Genomic DNA, 21070 nt, shown 5'->3' with positions numbered 1-21070 from the left:
TCGAAGTTAATCAACAAGCGTACAACAGCTGACATAAGGAAGTATAATATGGATAGAATTGAACATGCTCTCAGGAACGGAGGAAGCCTAAAAACAGTGAAGAAGAAACTAGGAATTGGCAAGAATCAGATGTATGCGTTACGAGACAAAGCCGGCAATATCATTACTAATATGGATGAGATAGTTCAAGTGGCTGAGGAGTTCTATAGAGATTTATACAGTACCAGAGGCACCCACGACGATAATGGAAGAGAAAATAGTCTAGAGGAATTTCAAATCCCAAAGGTAACGCCAGAAGAAGTAAAGAAAACCTTGGGAGATATGCAAAGGGGGAAGGCAGCTGGGGAAGATCAGGTAACAGCAGATTTGTTGAAGGATGGTGGGCAGATTGTTCTAGAGAAACTGGCTATCGTGGCCACCGCACTGGCCACCGCGTGGGAAGGGGCGCCAGAGAGCTGCGCTCTAAAAAGAAAGTAACATAATGAGAATGCACAAGGACAACTTATCGCTACACTCAAGACTTCTGGCACACAACAAGTGTCCCCTGCTTGTGTTACAATGTGCTCCGTGTTGACGACAGCTCTGCAGTCAGTGTTGGTCTTGCTCCTTATTTTCGCAAGCACCATGGTTTGCCTGTGTGAGGTTGTGAGCTGCAAACGTAGTGACTGGTAATACGTCAAGCTGCGACAATCGCGTCCCTCTGCAAGGCAGCAGACGAGCGGAGTTGCTGCAGTGCATCGGATTGTCGCTATCCAATCGGTGCCACGATGTGTGCATTTGTGGCCATCACTTTATGCTGGAGGATGACTATCACAATAGTGTTTGAGGTACAGTCGCCGACTGATTTTCCAGACTCCAAAAATTCGGACATGCCCGATTATTCGGTAAGCTTCGCGGCACCGCCATTCTCCCCATAGACCCTAATGTATAACAACTGCCGAAAGTTCGGACACCTTGCAACCTCTCGTCTGATTTTTCGGACACTTGCCAACTCGATCGAGAGCATCATAGACCGACTCTGGCCGGTGCATAGTTCGACTTGCTGAACACCATTTTTGTTTTGAACGAAGCCTCCTTGCTGCCCCACAAAGTGGCGCTACTGGAAATCCCCGCTCATCATCATCATTTCTGCCTGGTTCGATAGAGTGGTTCTAAAGCAGTTCTGGTTTCAGCTTAGTAAGCCACGTCAAGATAATCCAGCAGCTGATTTGTTTCTTCACGCACGACGCTGCGAGCAGGCCACGTTTTTTGTTTGTGCGACAGGTGTCGGCACGGTGGTGTTTGCTTTGTGTGCCATGTCGAGGTTTCGGTGATCCAACGCGGCGTACCGAAACATCGCGTCAAGGGTCTAATGGCGCAGACAGTGCCTGCACAGCCTGCACTGGGGAATGCCGGCAAGCGGGTGCCGGGAGGCCCAAGATTTGTCGCCTTTCGATGTGCTCCCTACTGACGCAGAAAATGTTCTGCCGAGACCTGCACAGTGGTTACATTGCGATTCTGGACACTGTCTCATTTGACAGTTTCACAGGTGCTGACACTGCTGTACTGACATGTGCAGAACTCAACGACGGCGAGATCATTCGTCAGGTTTCTGCTGCACCGCCGGACGATCGCTACCTCCTTCATTGAGGTTGTCGCAGCTGCTTTTACCGTCTCCAGCGCCCCATGCAGAGTTGCCTTCAGGTTTCTTTTGATCCTTCGGAACAAAAAGAAGTCCGGTGGTGCCAGATCGGGGCTGTATGGCGACTGGGGCAGCATTGCCACACCCATTTTGGCCAGCAACTCGGAGACAATGAGCACGGTGTGGCTCGACACATTGTCATGGTGCAAAATCCAATTGTTGCGAATTTCTTTTAGGACGCATCAAACACTCTTGCGCAACTGTTTGAGCACTTCACAGTAAAACTCATTGACTGTTGGTCCCTGTGGCACGAATTCACTGTGAACCATGCCTTTTCTGTCAGAAAATACAATGAGCATTGCCTTGATTCGTGATTTGCTCATTTCTTTTTTTCGAGCCAGGCGACTCTGTGGTGTGCCACTCGCTGCTCCGACACTTTGATTTTGGAATGTACTGAAAAAGCCACGTCTCGCCCCATCTGATCACTCTGTCCAAAAATTCTGGGTCCATCTTGTGGCGTTCATGAAATTCCTGGCACTTCAACAAACGCTCTTCCTTCATCTCACTTGTTGTGAATCAGCATGCGATGCAGATACTTGTTTCAGTTAGATTCCCCGGCCATGCCTCTTTTAACCGGCAGTGGCTGTAGTGACGTCACAAAATAAAGGCTACAAAAGCTATACTAACCTTTAATAAAGCGTTCGTTCTTTGCCAATCGTTTGTCGAGTTACTTCAGTGGTGACGAGGCTGCCCACCACCGGGCCGCTGTCAGTTCCATGGTGGCCCACGCTGGACTGCCAGGTTTCGACGAAACGGAAGACAGTTGGGACGCCTACCAGGTGCATCTGGAAGTCTTACCTTTAATAAAGCGTTCATTCTTTGCCAAGCGCTTGTTGAGTTACTTCATCACTTGTCAGGACTTCTGGCACCATTTTCATGCAGACTTTCCTCATTTGAAGATCCTCCATTAAAATGCAATGAATGATTTTTGGGGTATTCCACAATCCTCTGCGATCATTTGAACACTTAATCACCGGTCCTTGTCCAAAACTTGATGCACTTTTTGCACGGAGTCGTCCGTTTGCAATGTCGACGGCTGTCCCGAGGTGTCGTCGGCGTTAACGAACTCCCAACCTTCCTGGAACCTCATGTGCAACATGAACGTTTGGCTTTATTTCATAACTGTCGTAACTGTAAGCTTTCCGAAGCACTTCGAGCATATCCGCCCTGTTTTTACTCAGTTTCACACAAAACTTGATTGCATAACGCTGCTCCAAAAACTGGTCCATTCTTTTTCTCGGCGAGGATGCAGTAGATATCTCTGCACCGAGCGTGGCCTGCCTCAACAACTGCCAGCAGGAAACTGAGACCGGTCTTGTTTCGAAGCTTAGATCTGCCGTTGAATTCTCCGCCTTAAGTCTCGCCCCGCCAGGCGGTGTTGCCGACAACAAAAGTCACTCCGGGAAGTTTTGGGACAGACTCTGTATTTTTGTTCATTGTAACAAGGTGTGAAAGTATTCGGTGAGAGCCACTTGACAAGTTGGAAAAGACTGGAAAGTTGGAAGTCTGCTCATCGTGGGCACTAGCGTTTCCGACAGAACACTTCTAGAGCCAGTATTCTGCACCATACCAAGAATGAAAAGAGGCATCACCTTTTCATTGCTCAAGTGAAAAGATAATTAGAGGCCCAGCGCTGCAAGAGATTCGTGGCTGTCGAAGAGCAACTGAGCCCTGTCCAACCACATGTCCAACGATACTGTGTGAAAATGCAGCTGTGGGGATAGGCTTGCAAGCCTCTCCTGAAGAACCAGGCTATTCTATTCGAAGCACTTGGCCTCTTTTATGACCCCTGCTTTACACAAACAACCAGATCAAGCAGTGTGAATAAGAAAAAGGGCAAACTGGGCAAGTTGGCATTGATTCATCTTGAAAACTTAGCACTCCAACCAGACAAACGAAGTGAGCACCACGAGTAGTCTCCTTTCTTCTAGCATGGCTTTAGCAGCAAGTTTTTGACATGAGGTAACGCCGAAGAGTGATTGTATGCCAATACACTCGACTACCGATAATATTAAGTTGCTTAACTGAGGAATTTTCGATTGATAAGAAGTGGTCATGTAAGTTTTGCATGCAACCATGCAAAACCATAGCCATAATTCAATGCTAAAAGCCCATAATATTGGTTAATTAGAAGTTATTTTTCAATCGAGAGCCTCGAGGCGACCATATATTTTTTCAACGAAATGTGCAATTTTTCAAGTGCCAAAATAGCTCATTCATGAAAGGGTAAGATTGTTCAGTCAACACCAACGGGTCTCTTTGCTCGTCTTTTGTCGAGTGTGTGCCAGCCGTGCGTTGGGTTTATTATGCAGGTGTTTCTGATTTTGAGTGTACAGTGCAGACCATTTATAACAATATCAAGAAGAACGATCATTATAACAGATTACTGCTATATCTGGACTGTCGGGGAAAAAAAGAAAGAAAGGCTGCCGAACACACCTTTGTAGCTCTGAAACCGAATTTGCCATTTATGCTAAAAAATAAATGCTGTAGAAAGTATGGTGTGCAAGATAAAACGTTTATTTATACCTCTAAACAGAATGTCAAGCATTAGGCACACTGAAAGAGTAAAAAACCTGCACTGGCTTTCATGGGAGTTGCAGGTTCACAACTGTGGCGCACATTGCGTCCACCTGCTGAGTGAACCCTGGTGGCAATAATTCAGCATACATGAAATCAATGAGCTACTCGATCGATGACAGTGCACTATGCATAAACACTGGGGTCGGTATCAAAGACCGGCTATTGTCAATCTCATCATTACTGCTGCAGCTGTCATCACCTCTGTATGGCGTCGCGACAATGATCGCCTGGAGATCTCTTTGCAGAATGGGGCACCACTATCTGTACTGTCCTCCATTGAAGCACCGCCTCTTTCACAGTCAGTGGTGACATGCTCCCAGAGCTTGGTAATTTCAGCGGCTTCCACAGTGTTGGTTTCACCCATGGGGAGGTTTCACCCAGGTGCACAATGGCTGCCTTTTCTGCTGATCAGCAAGGCCACTGGTTCCAGTCTTCGTGTACTGGTTCCAGTCTTCGTGATCATGGTGCTCTCGGTTTTCAAAATCGCTGATATCATCCATGGCGCCAGCTAGTAAGTACTTCGAGTCTTGCAAAATTTACTGCTTCGTCTCCAGCGATGCAGCCTTGCGCTTTGTTGGTGCCATCTTCTACTAACTGGGCTGTTTATGGCTACCACTGCTACTGTGGCATATTTGGGAGCCCGCTGAGAGAGATAAATTATACAAAGGGTGGGCGTTGCTTCGTTTTTTTTTCTTTTCATTTTTTCTCTTCTCTTTGAACGTGTGGAGCACGCTTTATCTTGTGGCACGCTGCGCCAACTCGCAATGCTCTTTGTGGCCGCTGTGACTTTTACAATTGGCGTGCAGGGAGATGCCGGGACGCACTGAGTGGTAATGAGCAGTAATGGTGGCAGATACGAACTCGTGTAGGAGAACTTTTCGCCACGTTTCGGCTTCGTCCTAGGACACCAAAGCAATTCTTACAAGTTGTGGATGTGAAAGCATTAATGTCCAATCCAACGCCACTGGGCGGTCCTTCAAGTTATGAACACCTCGTGGACAAGCGGGTGCATTGAGACACTTGGCCAATGCCTCCGGATACCACAAGGCCAGCGGCACACTTCGATCTGTGATGTCATGCTACCTTGCCTGACTGCCATAGAATCTAATGGGCGTGCTCCCGAGTAAGCCACGGCGATTTTGACATCGCCACTTTCACTATGCCGGGCTTGGCAATGAAAATGTTGATCCAAGTAGCATGATGTTGAAAAGCAAAGTACCCAGGCCTGCTATCTAGGAGGCGCTGCTTTTGCCCAGTCCATAAGCATGGTTTCTGAGCATCGGTTCGTAAGTTTGAAACTCACTACTGCCAACGTTTTCTTTTCCAATTTATTCTGTTTTTTTAATACATTAATTTCTTTATAGTGATTACCAAGGCAAAGTTAGAATGCAGGCGAAAGCTTGCATGAACAAGGAACACATGGAAAGCACAGGCTTCTGAGCGAGAGTGTGAGGGTGACGTGGCGTCGCAGCGATACCCTCTCCTCTCTCTAATGCAACACCTGGCATGGCATAAGGTGGCCCTTCCAGCCGCCCTTTTCTATCGAGGAGCGCAAGTGACGTGGTGTTGCAGCCAATGGGAATTTAGGTGCCCTTTCACTGCTACAGATGCCGGCTTTTTCACTCAACGGGCCATTTGATGCTTTCACATCAAAATGTGAAGGTCCTGTACAGGCAGCTTGGTAGCTTGTTTGGCAGCTGAAAGCGCAAAATCACATCAACTCGCGTCTGTCTACTTTGACCTCGGGAGCCTCTTAGGCTACCAATCAAGAATGTTGGGGGCTACTTTGAAGAGAACTCTCTTGCTCTTTTGCTTTCAGACAAAGAAGGTGGATTTGCTTTGCGGTTTTGACTAATTTGTTCCTCACGAAAGCTACCACTGCCGTCGATTCTGTCTTTTGACCCGTGGTTGCCATTTCCTTGCCCGAAGTTAAATCTGAAGCAAAAAAGCTGTGCAACAAGTTGGGTTTCGAAAAACTGTCCAAAGCAGTCGATAAGTGCAAGAAACATAGCCTTGCCATGCCCTTCACGGTGAAGACACATAAAATTGACTGCCCCTTGTGGGTTATTGTAATGGAAAGAGGGACATGGCAAAAATCTGTGGCACTATTTTAAACTATTAGATAAACTATTAGATAAACTTGACTCGTTAACTGCTGACAACCTTATTTTAGTAAGGAACTCGGATGCTTTGACAAACTTTCTTAAAGAGAATAACGAGGGTTTACAAGCTTTTTCAGTAGACATAGAAGATTTATATTATTCTTTACCGCACAAAAAGTTGTTGCAGTGTGTTGAGGACGCCACTGATTCCTTTGGTGCAATAGCTTTCCAGAAAAGCGCTGGTGTTCATAACAGCAGCCTCACTGAACTTTTATCCTTTTACCTAAAATCGACTTTTGTATCTTTTAATGAGTGGACTTACATTCAAAACAGTGGTGTGTGCATTGGCTCATGCCTGGTGCTTGTGCTAAGTGACATCTACCATGCTCATCATGACCGGCTGCTATTGAGCATGCTAGATAAATGAAGTGTCGTCAAAGTATGTAGACGATTTTTTTGTCCTTGTAGATTGCGACAACGCTGCTTTCCAGCTCACATCAGATGAAATCGTGAAAACTTTTAACAATTGCTTTCAGCTGCTTGTGTTCACCCATGACAAAAGCTTATGATTTTTAGGCCTCAATTTATTTATTTCACGTGACTGGATGTACGTGGATTTATGAACGTGGACGTGACTGGACGTATACTGGATGTACAAACCAAGAAGTGGGAAACCTCTTTTATAATTTGACTTAGCCCATTCTAAGCTTGTTAAGCGAAGCATTACTAATCTTTATCTTACTAACGCCCCCAGGAAATCCTGTCATTATGCCATGCAGCACAATTTTGCGAGTCAAGTTGATCGACTATTGTGTGCCGGGTACCCGGCCACACTACTGTCAGTCATTGCTGAAAAGCTATTAAATCAGCTAAAGAAGGACACTGACACCGAAGCCCAACAGAGAAATAATGAATTGAAGAGGCTAATAGTCATACCATATTTGCATACCGTCTCTCACAGATTAAAAAAGATTGGCCGCAAGGATAACGTGGAAGTAGTATTTTATGCGCCAGATAGGCTACGCAGGCTCTGTACGATCGTAAATCCGCTCCATCCATGTACTACTGTCCGTTCGACCATGCACAAGCGTTTGGGGTTTTGCATCGTTGGGGTTGTTTGTTCAATTCTACTAGCATGCGAGAAGAGATATATAGGCCAAACTGGTCGCTGCCTTAATGAAAGGCTAAACGAACATGATTACAATGTGCACTGGGCTATACAGGGACACTTAGGAATCCACTGTCGCGACTGTGGATGTAAGCCGAATTTTTATCGGTGTGAATTGCTAAAAAAGCACCGATCACAACTTACGCGGGAGATTACAGAAGCTGGTCTCATAGCAAGGGCTGGCAGCACATGTGTTAGCGGGCCATCTTTCTGCCTGTCTTCACAGGAAGTAAGATTTCTTGATCAGTTTAACCGTGCTTGACAGAACTGCACGTTCTGCGACTCATGATGGTGCAGTCTTCTATTGGTGTGACATTTTGTAAAGTGTCGTGACGACATGTCCTGATGCTTTCTTGTAGCTATATATTTTGTGCAAATTGTCAATAAACTACCTTAAAAACCAGAATATAGGTCGAACTTTTTTTCAAAAAACCATCGCGTAAAGTCGACCCTCGACTTATATACCGCACGTTGGCGGAAAAACTACGGAAGTCTTGCAACAATGGGCGGATGAAGTAAACAGCCGCCATTGCCATCAGCAGCAGCGCGGCGTCTATGGCGGCGTGGCGATGTTGTGGCACCGGCATTTTGCGTTTCCATTGTCGAAAAGTTATATTACCGTAAAAACCGGAATAAAGGTCGAACTTTTTTTTCAAAAAACCATCGCGAAAAGTCGACCCTCGACTTATATACCGGACATTGGCGGAAAAACTACGGAAGTCTTGCAACAATGGGCGGATAAAGTAAACAGCCGGCTTCGCCATCGCCATCATCAGCAGCGCGGCGTTGGTTCTTTATTCTGTGGCTTGGCGACATTGTGGCACCGGCATTTTGCGTTTCCACTGTCGCAAAGTTATATTAATTAAAAGCTGCATTTTCATTTTGTTTCAAAATGAGCGGAAGCCGACGTCAATTCACCGTCGCCTTCAAGAAAAAGGCGATCGAGTACGCGGAAGCCCACGGCAACCTGGCGGCACAGCGCGGACTTGGAGTATCCGAAAGCATTCAGTAGTGGCGGAGATAAAAGCAACATGTTACAATTTGCAGCAACCAAAAGAAAGCGTCATTTCGTGGCCGGATCACAGCGGACTGCAGAACTAGAAGGCAAGGTTGCGGAGTCCATCCGAGAGCTGCGTGTAAGATCGCTGCCTGTTGTCGAATGCATTCGTTTGAAAGCGGTAGAGATCGCACGCGCCTATGGACTGGGCAGCGAGAAGCACTCGTCATCCAACTCTGCTCAAACGTGTTGCTCTGATTCGGAGTAGTGCTTGCGGACTTCGTGCCCTTCTGTATACTGTACACCCGACGAATTTTTAACAGTATTGCGCGACCGTCGACCCGCGTGTTTGTCAGCACCTTTTATCATCACGGCACGGAGAGGCGAAATAGCGAAAGTAAGGGCATGTGTACACATGCGCGTATCTCGTTTGTTTCGCTGCTCAGCGCCATTATTACGGTGTTGACAAGCACGCGGGTCGATGGTCGCACGATACCACTAAAAACATGGCCAGGTGCACATGCGAGCAGCATTTAAATAAATACTGTCACCATTGTGCACCCCACTGAGTCGCATTTGTTTATAGGTAAGGGTGTCATGTCTTTCGGTACTATTGCCACTGAAAAAGATTTTTTTTCATTTTTAGAATTCGTTAGTTCGGGGATCGACCTATAGTCCGGTTTTTACGGTAATTAAAGGCTGCATTTTCATTTTGTTTCAAAATTAGCAGAAGCCGATGTCAATTCACCGTCGCCTTCAAGAAAAAGGCGATTGAGTACGCGGAAGCCCATGGCAACCTGGCGGCACAGTGCGAACTTGAAGTATCCGAAAAGAGCATTCGGTAGTGGCGGAGGCAAAAGCAACGTATTACAACTTGCAACAACCAAAAGAAAATGTCATTTCGTGCCAGATTGCAGCGGACTGCAGAACTGGAAGGCAAGGTTGCGGAGTCCATCCGAGAGCTGCGTGTAAGATCGCTGCCTGTGACTGCCGATGCATCCGTTTGAAAGCGGTGGAGATCGCACGCGCCTATGGACTGGGCAGCGAGAAGCACTCCTCATCCGACTCTGATCAAAGGCGTTGCTCTGATTCGGAGTAGCGCTTGCGCACTTCGTGCCCTTCTGTGTACTGTACACCCTGCTAATTTTTAACAGTATCGCGCGACCATCGACCCGCGTGTTTGTCAGCACCTTGTCATCACGGCACGGAGCGGCGAAATAGCGAAAGTAAGGGCATGTGTACACATGCGCGTATCTCGTTTGTTTCGCTGCTCAGCGCCGTTAATAAGGTGCTGACAAGCACGCGGGTCGATGGTCGCGCGATACAGCTAAAAACTTGGCCAGGTGCACATGCGAGCAGCATTTAAATAAATACTGTCACCATTGTGCAACCCCCCGAGTCCCATTTGTTTCACGGTAAGGGTGTCATGTCTGTCGGCACTTTTGCCATTGAAAAATTATTTTTTTTTTTATCATTTTGAGAATTCGTTAGTTCGGGGATCGACCTATATTCCGGTCCGACCTATAGTCCGGTTATTACGGCAGTTGGAAGTCAGCGCTCTGTTCCTTCATCTGGCCGGCTCGGCTTGTTTCTTCCTTTCTATGTTTTGCCATATCAGTTTTAGAATTGCTTTCTGCTGCTAGATTCGGCAAGCAGATGACAGACTGTTTTTCCTAAAATACTGTTGTCTTTAAGAGTAACAAAGGAGCTGTTTTTGTGCTTTTTGCTTAATTGGAAGTCTAATTAATTCCAAGTCTTTTTCAGTTCCCACGAACATCATATTAACAGGAGTCGACTGTACGTACATTGCAGAGAGAAACGAAAGTGCAGACATTTTTGCAAATGAGGATCGTTGCAACAGTCCAGTCTTGTCATGGCAAACAGCGCATAACTCACCTCGCATTGGTTGTCTATGTTGGTGGTGGTCTCTAGTGATGCCCATCGCATTCAGATGTGTGGTAAAATGGGTATCCGCTGACTGTGCTGGATATTGTGAATGACACAAACAATGTGTGTAATGTCAATTTGCTGTTGCCACATTTGTAAAAAATATATAAATCTTTGAAGCCGGAACTGCCATTTCACTTCGCCTTCCATCCTCATTAATGTTTCTGCTGTTTGCAGCAGCCTCTGGCCACTTGGGCCCACCGCCACACGCCGAGCGACGGCCATCCGTTGAGGAGGTTGCCCACTCACCACTCTGCGGGGAGGTGCCTTTCCTCGGCTGCAGGAGAAGATGCGCCACACTTGGGGAAGCAGCCCTCGGAGGTGGCCCTCTTCCACGACATTCCCAATGACAGCCGGGTCTGCCAGGTCCACCACGCACACGCACGGCACTGGGCGCAGCCTCGAAGCGTCCCTCAAGGTCTCTGCCAGCCTCCTCTCCAACTGCATCACACAATTGGTGCACTTTTGGAAGCGTCACATCTTCCCATTCTGAGTGCCATTTGCATGCACAGCTGGATATAGGCCCTTCCTTAAGGAGAAACTCAAAGTATTCACACCACCAGCATAACTTGAAACATCAAAACCAACCAGAGCATGCCTTCTCACATGTGGTACGATTCAGGTGCCAACCTTCCATGACACCCTAAAGGAGTTGTGCTTACAACTTAAGGCCCAACCACTGGCACGCGTTGGCGCTTCGCTTTGCGTTGGTCGAAGGAAGAGGCCGCGCAACCGCTGGGCACAAGCTCTGACGTGCGCCGAAGCTCGCTCCTCGGCTGCGCCGGACTATCTGTCAAAGCCCGGCATAAAACAGCCTGCTGTAAACTAAGCTTGAAACAATAAGAGTGATAAACAATAAAGTTTTCACGATGTAAAGGCGATGTTCTATTGTAAAATGTCAACTTTGTCTTTCTGGACATTAATGATATGACATACCGTCACATAATACAAGCTTGAGAATTGGAGGGTTTCAATAGGTGTCTTTTGCTGCCCTTTGCCAAGTCGTACTATTGAAGTGCTTATTCGAATGTATGGGTGCAGCTCATTTGCATCATATAAGAAATATATAAACAGGTAATTTTCACAATTTATACACTTCGTCACCACAAAAAACCTGTTGATTGTTTTCAGCCTGCTATGATGTTTTGACCGAGAAAGACATTCAATTTGCTCTGTGAGGCACACAGTAATTGCTGTGGCATATTATTTTATTCCACAATACTGGATACGGTAGCTAACCATTATTAAAACTCAGAAGAAATCAATAGCACAATACATATGATCAGCCACAAAGCATTTTATTGCACTTTCTTAATTCATGCCTTTTTTTTTAATTGCACAAATACTACTGCACTGAAATAATATATTAGTACAATTTTACGCTACAATAATAATCGATCAATCAAATGTTAAGGAGCCTTCGTACTGGTGCACTTAAGGAGCAATATGTGAGACAAGATGCACAGAAAACATGAAAATGCAAAAATAAAGTCTGGCCTCACTAAATGCATCCAGAATAAATTGATACCTACCTCCAAGCAACATTTCTCCCATTCTGGTGAGCGCAGTTGAGCCTTCTCAAAACATACCTCAACTCGCACCTCTACATTCAAGACTTAATCAGACCTTTGGTTCCTGTATAAGGTGGTTCATGACATTACACATTCCCCAAAGCTTCTTGATCATATGCATTTGTTCATGCCGCAACAGTATACCAGGCAGCATTTCACATTCTTTGCCTGGCCTTCTTGCAAGACTGTGACTTGACTCCAAAACACATAATAAGAACTGTGCCTGTGTTGACATACTTCAGAGTTCATTCATTTCCTCTGTTTTGCGTAACTGTAGATAATCATGTATGATTAACTTCCTTTTACTCTTTCTTGTTTTCTTTTTTCCCTATTTGTTTCACTATCTCGCATTTTTTTGTCTACCACATTCATGTTTACACTACATTTATGTTGCTTTTTAAGTGCACCGGTACAAAGGTTCTCTAGTTATTCCTGGGCACTATAATAAACATTTGATTGATTGATCATTATTGTAGCATAAAATCGTACTAGTATATTATTTCAGTGCAGTAGCTTTTGTGAAATTAAAAAAAAAAATGGCATGAATTAAGAAAGTGCAATAAAATGTTATGTGCCTGATAATATGCACTGTGCTACTAATTTCTCCCGATTTTTAGTAATAGCTGGCTACTGTAACCAGTGTTGTGCAATAAAATAATATGCTACAACAGCAATTATTGCGTGCCTCACAGAACAAATTGAATGTCTTTCTCAGTCAAAAACATCATAGCAGGCTGAAAACAATAAACTGGTATTTTTTTTTGTGTGTGATGATGAAGTGCATAAATTGTGAAAAGAACCTGTTTATAATATATTTCTTATAATATGAAAATAAGCTGCACCCACACATTCAAATAAGCACTTCAATAGTACGACTTGGCAAAGGGCAACGAATCTTAAGCTTGTATTATCTGACGGTACGTCATTTGCTCAATGTCCAGAAAGACAAACTTGACATGTTGAAACCAGTTACAATAGAACATGGCTTTTACGCTGAAAATTTTTTTCTAGCAATACACTTAATGTGAAGGCCTTCCGATCAACAACCTAGAATAAAAAATGAGGTGTTTCATGAGCGAGATTCAACAGAATCGAGAATCAGGAGGAGACAATTTTCGAATTACATAAATTTTAACGATTCTAGAAGTATATTTTGCATGTGTGAGTGCTACAGGTGTTTCAATTCTTTTCTGCACATTTTCTCGGAACCCACTTTTTCACGTTTCTTTCATGCACCAGCAATAAGCGTAATTATATTGACACGGATACATTATCTGTATCCGGTTACCGTATTTCACCAGGTAAAAAATGTAGCGTTATCGCTTGGCGCAGGATGCCCCTGCACGCATCGGAAATTTCGGGAATGTTATCGATGGCTTTGTAGGTTGTCTGTTGTCGATGAACCTCGCATAATCTGACTGCACACGTGACACGAATCTAACTTATTCATTTTCCTGTGCTGCCCTATGCCGCACGCCGCTGAAAACGTTTTGAAAGGGTCCCGGGGCTTTTGCCAGTTGATTCGTGTACTTGCGCCCACGTTGAGTGCACGTTGGTTGTGCGTTTCGTGGATCACGAATCATTATTAATGGCTTCTTTGGGACAGCATGTCGTTCCTGGAAGCCATGTAGCACTGACTGACTACTGGGTGAACAGGCCTACGGTAAGTGCACTGTTCTGCAAACATCGCGCCCGATAAAGGCACGCTGAGTTCCGTTTGGCGGCATGGCTGCCTTGGAATTTGTTACTGATTTCTGCACTTGGACATCACTTTTTGCATTTTCTTGCACATATTATTTAGACATTTCACATGTTCAAGAAGCCTTCGAGCGTAGCCTTCTGTGTCGGATTTATCAGAACGGTGCACTTGTTTACATAGACATCTACAGCCGCAGGTCACTGTCATCGTCAAATGTTGCGAGGAAAGTACATCGCTGATACAAAATAGTGTCAAAACGTAGCAAAACATGCATGTATGCGCACATGTACCGTGTTGTTATGCCCTGAGACGAGTTAATATGAGTGGCCAAACCACTTAAACCACAGCAACTGTGACCCAGATACATATTGTTACGTGTAACTGGAGCCCAATACTATATACAATTTATTTACAGAGAAGCTAACGCAAGGCCAAAATGGCGACGCTATTTCAGGCGGGGCCCACGTCGTCTTCTTCCTCTTCAGTGCAGCCTCACTGTGGCGGCTGTTCCGTAGCAATATATTACTCATTCTCGCTTTTCTTTACCTTTATCATACTTAGTTTTAGCATGCCATAGAGCATTATTAAAGAAAACTGTGCTCGCATAAGTGCTCATCTGTAGGCTGTGTTGTCCTCTCATGGAAACGCGCAGATGCCATTGCTCAAACGGTGTGGGTATAACTGAGTGAGGTGGTTGTTTATGCCCTGCTGTATACTGAACACACAGTCTTTTGTTTGCCACTTGACGCAGAGCCAAACAGTGCATCTCTGAAATTGAGAATGTGTCGGCAAAGCAACACATACCGGCCCACCCATATACGTAGTGAATTCGGCTGACAGCCTACAGGTACGGTGACGTACAGATGTTGGCACAGCGCTGTGTCGCCGCTTACCACTTATTGTATGCGCACCGTGCAAAGTGAAGTGTAGCTGATTTCAAAATGCTAAGGCCAGAATTGAACTATAAAAGCAGCTTCGTTCGACCTAACCGCTTACATTTCAGTTCGGGTCCACCAGTAGCGGGTGCACGAACTCAACGGCGCCAGCTTAACCTTTGCTGAACAGGATCGACATTGGCTCAAACTTCATGGGCCCGGCTTGAAATGGTTAAAGCTTGTGCATTTCAACTTGGTAGGCGTGTTTGACTCATTTTGAGCACGATCAATTATATAAACAAGCGAAGACACTGCCACTATTGCTTTGTCGGTTCGACGGCCGATCGCGCGGGGTTCAGTCGAACGTTGGCCGGCACGCTGATTTTGCCCGTGCCGTCGACAACAAGGCCCGTTGCAGTACAACTTGCGCTTGTCAGTTGCGTCATTGTCGACCTGGTATGATAAAAATGTTTCAGTGATGCACAATAGTCGGCCAATCAATGGAGTGAGCGTCTTGTCGGTCTCATATCGACCTAGTGTTGCCGTGCCTTATCACATTGCTCAAAAAGTCAGCAATGTGATGTACTGAAGTGTCGTCCAAGTGTAACGCACAATTTTTTCGTAAAATTTGCTAGCTATCAATGAAAGGCGGCAACTACCTGGCTCACGGTGCAGTCTGGACTACTCGGACGATGTCCTGGCCGCTTTCTCTTTTAAAGTGGAGTTGCAGTCTTATGCTATGCATGTTTTCAGCACCACACCGACGTAGAGCTACCAGTACAGTTTCAACGTGGTACACGGCACAAGTGTTTGCAGCAGCGCTTGTCCGAATGTTTTCTTTTTTTTTTTTCCACGGGACTTTCCAGCGAACGGCCACGCACGCTACTCTTCCAAAACATTTTGCAACTAATTCGCTAGGGCAGGGCACATGCACCATGAAAGAGGCAGATTGTGTAGTAGTTTCTAGAAGGCGTGCGAGCACCAGCGAATACACTGGAACTTTCAACGACTGATGTATGAAAACCGGCGCTCTTGATCCGCAGATGAGGTTTTTGACGATCGCCAACATTGCTCGCCACTATAGCTGCGATTGAGGTTTAATCATTTTTCACCGTCACTACAATGTGACAATATTTTTAACATAGATTTTTTCAAGGTTACTTTGCATGCCTAATTCCTACATAGTTGGCTGTGCAATGAGCTACCGAAGAATGAAATGGTACAACAGCTTTTGATATAATATGGCAGCGCCGTGCCGGTGTTTGCAAAGCGATCTTGTAGACAGATGACGCACAGGTGCTGATGTCGATATTTTGTGCACTATTCTTACTTCAAAGTTGCAGCAGGCATACATGCATTAATCAAACATGTTTTTTTTATATCTAAAAGAGCTTAGTTTACAGCAGGCTATTTCAGGCCGGACTTTGATGGATGAGGACAAAATAGTCCAGCCACAGTGCACCACAGCCGAGGAGCCGCGTGTCGGAGCTTGTGTCCAGTGCTATCTTCCTCTGGCCAATGCGAAGCGAAGCACGCGCTTGTCGATGTGTGCCAGTGGTTGGGCCTTTATGCTGGTGGTCACCCCAATTTCTTGGCGCTGTGCCTGTGCACCACTGCGTGTGGCACTGGGGTTCAACAAGCAGGTGCAGCCCAACTGGGTACACAATGCAGGTGCTTCTGCTGGCTACGAAGAAGCGGGGTGGAAAGGCGCAAACTTGAGCAACTTTTGCTGTGCTTGGGAATGCAGCTGGTGAGACATGCTAAGCAAGCAGGTTAAGGGGGGACGCGGCACTTGAAAGAGAGGAATTGATCCAAAAATCGTATTTTCAGTCTCTTCATTGTCGCATTTCCGAGACTTTTCAGCACTGATCTGCAACTTTTGGTTTCAAAATTATGCTCATTTTATGAGTTACAAGAGATAAAAACAGCGAATGCACACACTTGGTCCTTTAAATTGAAGCCCAAACTAGTCCTATTTCAACCACCCACAACCCGCAAACTAGGTGCTCTACCGCCGCCATTTTGGTGTTGTTGGAAAGCTCATGTTTCCAGCGTTTCATTTTCTTCATTATGCAACGATGCTTACCAGACAAAAGAGAAAAAAGCAATGTCAAAATAATGTGCAGCATATGCTTCTATTGGTTGGTTGGTGCACCTGACCAAAATGGTGGTTTTTGATTGGCTAGGGAAGCTTTCTTTCAACTTAACAAAAAAGTGAGCGAAAAAGACGCAGACAAGAAGGAGAACTTTTTTGTTAAGATGGAACCACACCAACTCACCTAGCTCTCATTTTTGATCTTGCTTTTGGTGCGCCTGCGCCGCCATTATGAAGAGGTATTTCTCTTGCAAAGGTGTGTTACCTCAAACGCGATCGTGCGGTTCACCATGCCCGGCGGTGCGAAGAAGTTCCGATGTCTTCGTCATTTCAGCTCTACACGAAAGAAAGGCAGGCACAGAAAGTCTGTTGGAGCTGCTGCTGCGTCACGGGAGGATGTGAGGAACAATCAAGCTACATCTCCTGATAACATCATTGTGACCAAGGACGCTTCTTCGGAAAGCGTGTGCGGTTTGGACTCTGGCCGTGTAAATGTCGATGTTATCGACGACGGGGATGTGTGCGAGATTGCTTCCCCTGACAGCACGGACTCTGGCCGCGTTAGGACAAACAACGATACTATTGGCGACTGCAGGGTGCACGAGGACGCTCTCCATAACAGCGCGCGAGATGTCAACTCCAGCTGTGTGAGAATAGACACCGGTGTTATCGGTGTCAGAGAAGTGCGTGAGGCGCGCACCTGTCAAAAGGCCACACTTGAGGGGCTTTCGTTGGTACTGGCAACAGCACGGAAGGTTGAGCCTTTTACAGAGGCAAGCGGTGCAGCAATGGCAACAGTGTCAGATCAACCTACCGCTCCTTACACGATAGTGAACCTGGAGTCTCTCAACTCGCTCCTTGAAGTTCCGCCATGTGAAACATTCAGTGAAACACTTTTCAGCGCTATTTGAAGCGAACTTTGGCACCTGCTGCCACGTAAGCAGCCAAGGTTGTTATGAGCCAGTGTGTGTAGAGAGCGGCCACCCTGTACGACGACCTAGGTGTTGGTCATAGAGGAAACACAGCAGTGTGTTATGATGGCCCTTGGATGACTTGGTCACTTCTCTCACATAGGTGTCGGTGCTGTCATACAGCTGTTCACAGGGTACGTATTAGACTGTGTTGTATTCTCAAACTTTTGCTTAGGGTGCGAACTTGGACCAAAGCCCAATTTGGATGGCTACGCAAAATGGAAGGAAACGCAGTGATGACAAAAAAATACTGAGAGCAAAGCTGGTCACATGAAAGTCAAAGCTGACCTCACACTATTTAAAAGGTCTTTAGAACAACATGGATTGAGGTACACATCCATCTTCGGCGATGGTGATAGCCGCACATTTACTGCTACTCATGAAGCACAAGTCTATGGATTTGTCGATGTCCAGAAGGAGGACTGTGTCAATCGCGTCTAAAATCGGATGGGGACGGCACTGAGCAATTTAGTGCAGAAACGAAAAACTCAGTGCCCTTCTACTGTGTGGAGAAGGATGGCCAGCAAAGCTGTGTATGTGGGCCAAGCACGTACCCAGGATTTTTATTCGGGAGGGGGGGCACCACCTCCATCATCATCATCATCATCATCATCATCATCATCATCATCATCATCATCAGCCTGTTTTATGTCCACTGCAGGACGAAAGCATCTCCCAGCGATGTGATCTCCAATTACCCCTGTCCTGCGCCAACCGATTCCAACTAGTGCCCGCGAATTTCCTAATTTCATCGCTCCGTCTAGTCTTTTGTCGTTCTCGATTGCCTTTTCCTTCTCTTGGTAACCATTCTGTAACCCTAATGGTCCAAAGGTTATCTAACCGGCGCATTACATGACCTGCCCAGCTACATTTTTTCCTCTTGATGTCAATTAGAATATCGTCTATACCCGTTCGTTCTCTGATCCGAACCTCTTTTTCTCTCTCTTAACGTTATGCCTAGCAATCTTCGTTCGATCGCTCTTTGCGCGGTCCTTAACTTGCTCTCAAGTCTCTGCCCCATATGTTACCACTGGCAAAATGCACTGATTGCACACCTTACTTTTCAATAATAATGGTAAGCTTCCAGTCAGGAGCTGGAAATATCTGCTGTATGCGATCCAACCTATTTTTATTCCTCTGTGAATTTCCTTCTCATGATCAGGATTGCCTGTGATTAATTGGCCTAGGTAAACGTGCTCCTTCACAGTCTCTAGTGGCCGACTGGCGATCCTGATCTCTTGTTCCTTTGTTGTTGTTGTTGTAGCCTGTGGCACGTGTGGCTCCTACCCACGATGGGGGATTGGCCAAGAAATGGGTGGATTATTCCAAAATAATATAGAGCATAAATTTCCTAATATCTATGCGAATAGCATTGAATAGGGTTTAATTACCGGCTAAAATAAAATCAGGAAGGTGCTGTTGAATGAGGAATAATCAATTTTAAGGTAATAAAAAAATAGAATTTAGCAGGGCATTCGTTTAGATTCTGTAAGGAATGTTTGGACAGCGAAGCATGCATCCCTGTGGCTGAATCCCAAAGTGGATGCCCCGAACAAAAGAATTGCAGGTTCTGTCAAGTCCAGGCCAATTCTTTGAAAAGGTATCTCCAACAATCTTTTTCTTAACGCAGCAAAGCGGCGGCAAGATAGAAGAAAGTGCTGTATCGTCTCCTCTTTCTCACAAAAAGAACAAAGGGGAGAGGGAACCAAACCCGACCTGTATAAATTGAAATTTAGGGAGGGAATGCGGCAGTGTAATTTGGTGAGGCAGACCTCAAGCATCTTTGTGTAACAAGATTCGCTATGCCAGGGAAATGCCAGGTGTTTATACACTGGAGAAGCTGTCAAATGTGGGCTTCTGGGTTTCTGTGGGTTTCAAATGTGGTTTCTGTCAAATAGGAGTTTCTACATGTATCCCGTTCATTACTGTTTCTAAGTGAGGTATCGTGACTCCTCTTGGTACTGCATACAGGTCAGCTTAGAAATTTTCCGCTGCTTTTACTATATCTTCAAGATTACTGATGATATTCCCCTTTTTATCTTTTAGTGCATACATCATGGCTTGTCCTGTGCCAGGTTACTTTTTTACTGATTTCAGGCTGTGTTCATTTTTTACGGCTTCTTATGTGTTTCTCATGTTATAGTTTCGAATATCAGTTTTCGCCTTGTTGATCAGTTTTGACAGTTCCGCGAATTGCGTAACGCTGTGCGGCCGCCAGTCCCATACAACCGCGTAGAGCGCAGGACTCTGCGATTCTAGACGTACTGCGCTCACCACGAAAGGTTAGAAAAACCCCCACATAAGCACAGCAGAGAAGTGGCTACGTGAGGCGGTTCGACCGATAACTGTGGAAGCGTCATTCAAAACAAGTAATTGTTCTCCACTTCCGGCGACGTTTTCTCTACTTCCTTTTTCAATAAAAAGATGTTGATCCATAAATAGTCTCATAAACAACGCTTAACTTTTTCATTATTCGCTTTTGCTTGCAGTTGGGTTGTTGCCTTGGCTCTCTCCCTTAGTATATCGCTTAATTTCTCAACTCCTTGCGATTTTTGTTTGCAGTTGCCAATTTTGCACGAAAAGTGCTATACAGTTAGGGAAAAACAGACGAGGTAACGGGCGACAGTCATCTTGCTTATGGATTTAAGGGTTATTGCCGGGTTTCATGATGGACGCTCTTTCACATTATTTTATTTCCCACCTTATCTAACCCGTATCACATGTATATGGTTCCGGGCATCTGCCAGCGTCGCGGCGAGCCGTAACTCAAGAAAATAATGAAGCAAAGGGAAAAGTTAAACGCAATGGGCGTTTTCTCTGGCCGCAACTCGTTCCATGAGAGTACAGACCAGCTGAGGAACAGCCGCATCCCTCTCCTGGTCCCAGGATCAGCCTAAACAAAGAAGGTTGAACTAACAAAAGCAACAGCTATGCGCGTGACGGTTGAATAGATGGTGACAACTGAACGCATTGCTAGTTAATCGCGCGGGTGCCGAATTTATGAGAAACCTGTCCTTCACATTACAAGAGGTGCCGATAACTACCCCCGTCTAAAAGGAGTGAAAAAGGCCGCATAATGCTGACCGATGAACAGCTGTCAAGTCTCAATATTGATCTGGTGGCACTTTAGGAATGTGTGAGGAGTGGTGGCGTGGGTGGGGGGGGTATGCCACTTGATTTCGGGGGGGGGGGGGGCAGTCCCTTTAATGGCAAACTGCACCTCCGCCGTGGGTTGGCCCGGCATTGTGCTATCTTCAGGATCGGCCCATGTATGAGGAGTGCTCAACACCTGCTTCACCTCAGCCGTGGGTCGGCCTGGCATTGCCCTACCTCCGGGATCGGTCCACGTATGGGAAGTGTTTAACGCCTGCTTCACCTCCG

General features: G+C 45.8%; 1 protein-coding gene across 2 annotated transcripts in view; it reads right to left on the bottom strand.

Annotated features, from left to right (window-relative positions):
- Positions 1–21070, bottom strand: part of xmas (RRM_XMAS2 and SAC3_GANP domain-containing protein xmas) — a 580140-nt gene that overhangs the window by 142284 nt on the left and 416786 nt on the right. For both annotated transcript variants that reach the window (XM_065450653.1, XM_065450654.1), the window contains one exon: positions 10728–10919. In XM_065450653.1, the coding sequence (XP_065306725.1) occupies positions 10728–10919 (192 nt within the window). The remainder of the gene's footprint in view (positions 1–10727; positions 10920–21070) is intronic.

This window comes from Dermacentor albipictus, chromosome 5 (assembly GCF_038994185.2).
Source record: "Dermacentor albipictus isolate Rhodes 1998 colony chromosome 5, USDA_Dalb.pri_finalv2, whole genome shotgun sequence".
NCBI lineage: Eukaryota > Metazoa > Arthropoda > Arachnida > Ixodida > Ixodidae > Dermacentor > Dermacentor albipictus.
The sequence above is the reverse complement of the archived record's forward strand: the minus strand, read 5'-3'. Positions and strand labels throughout refer to the sequence as shown.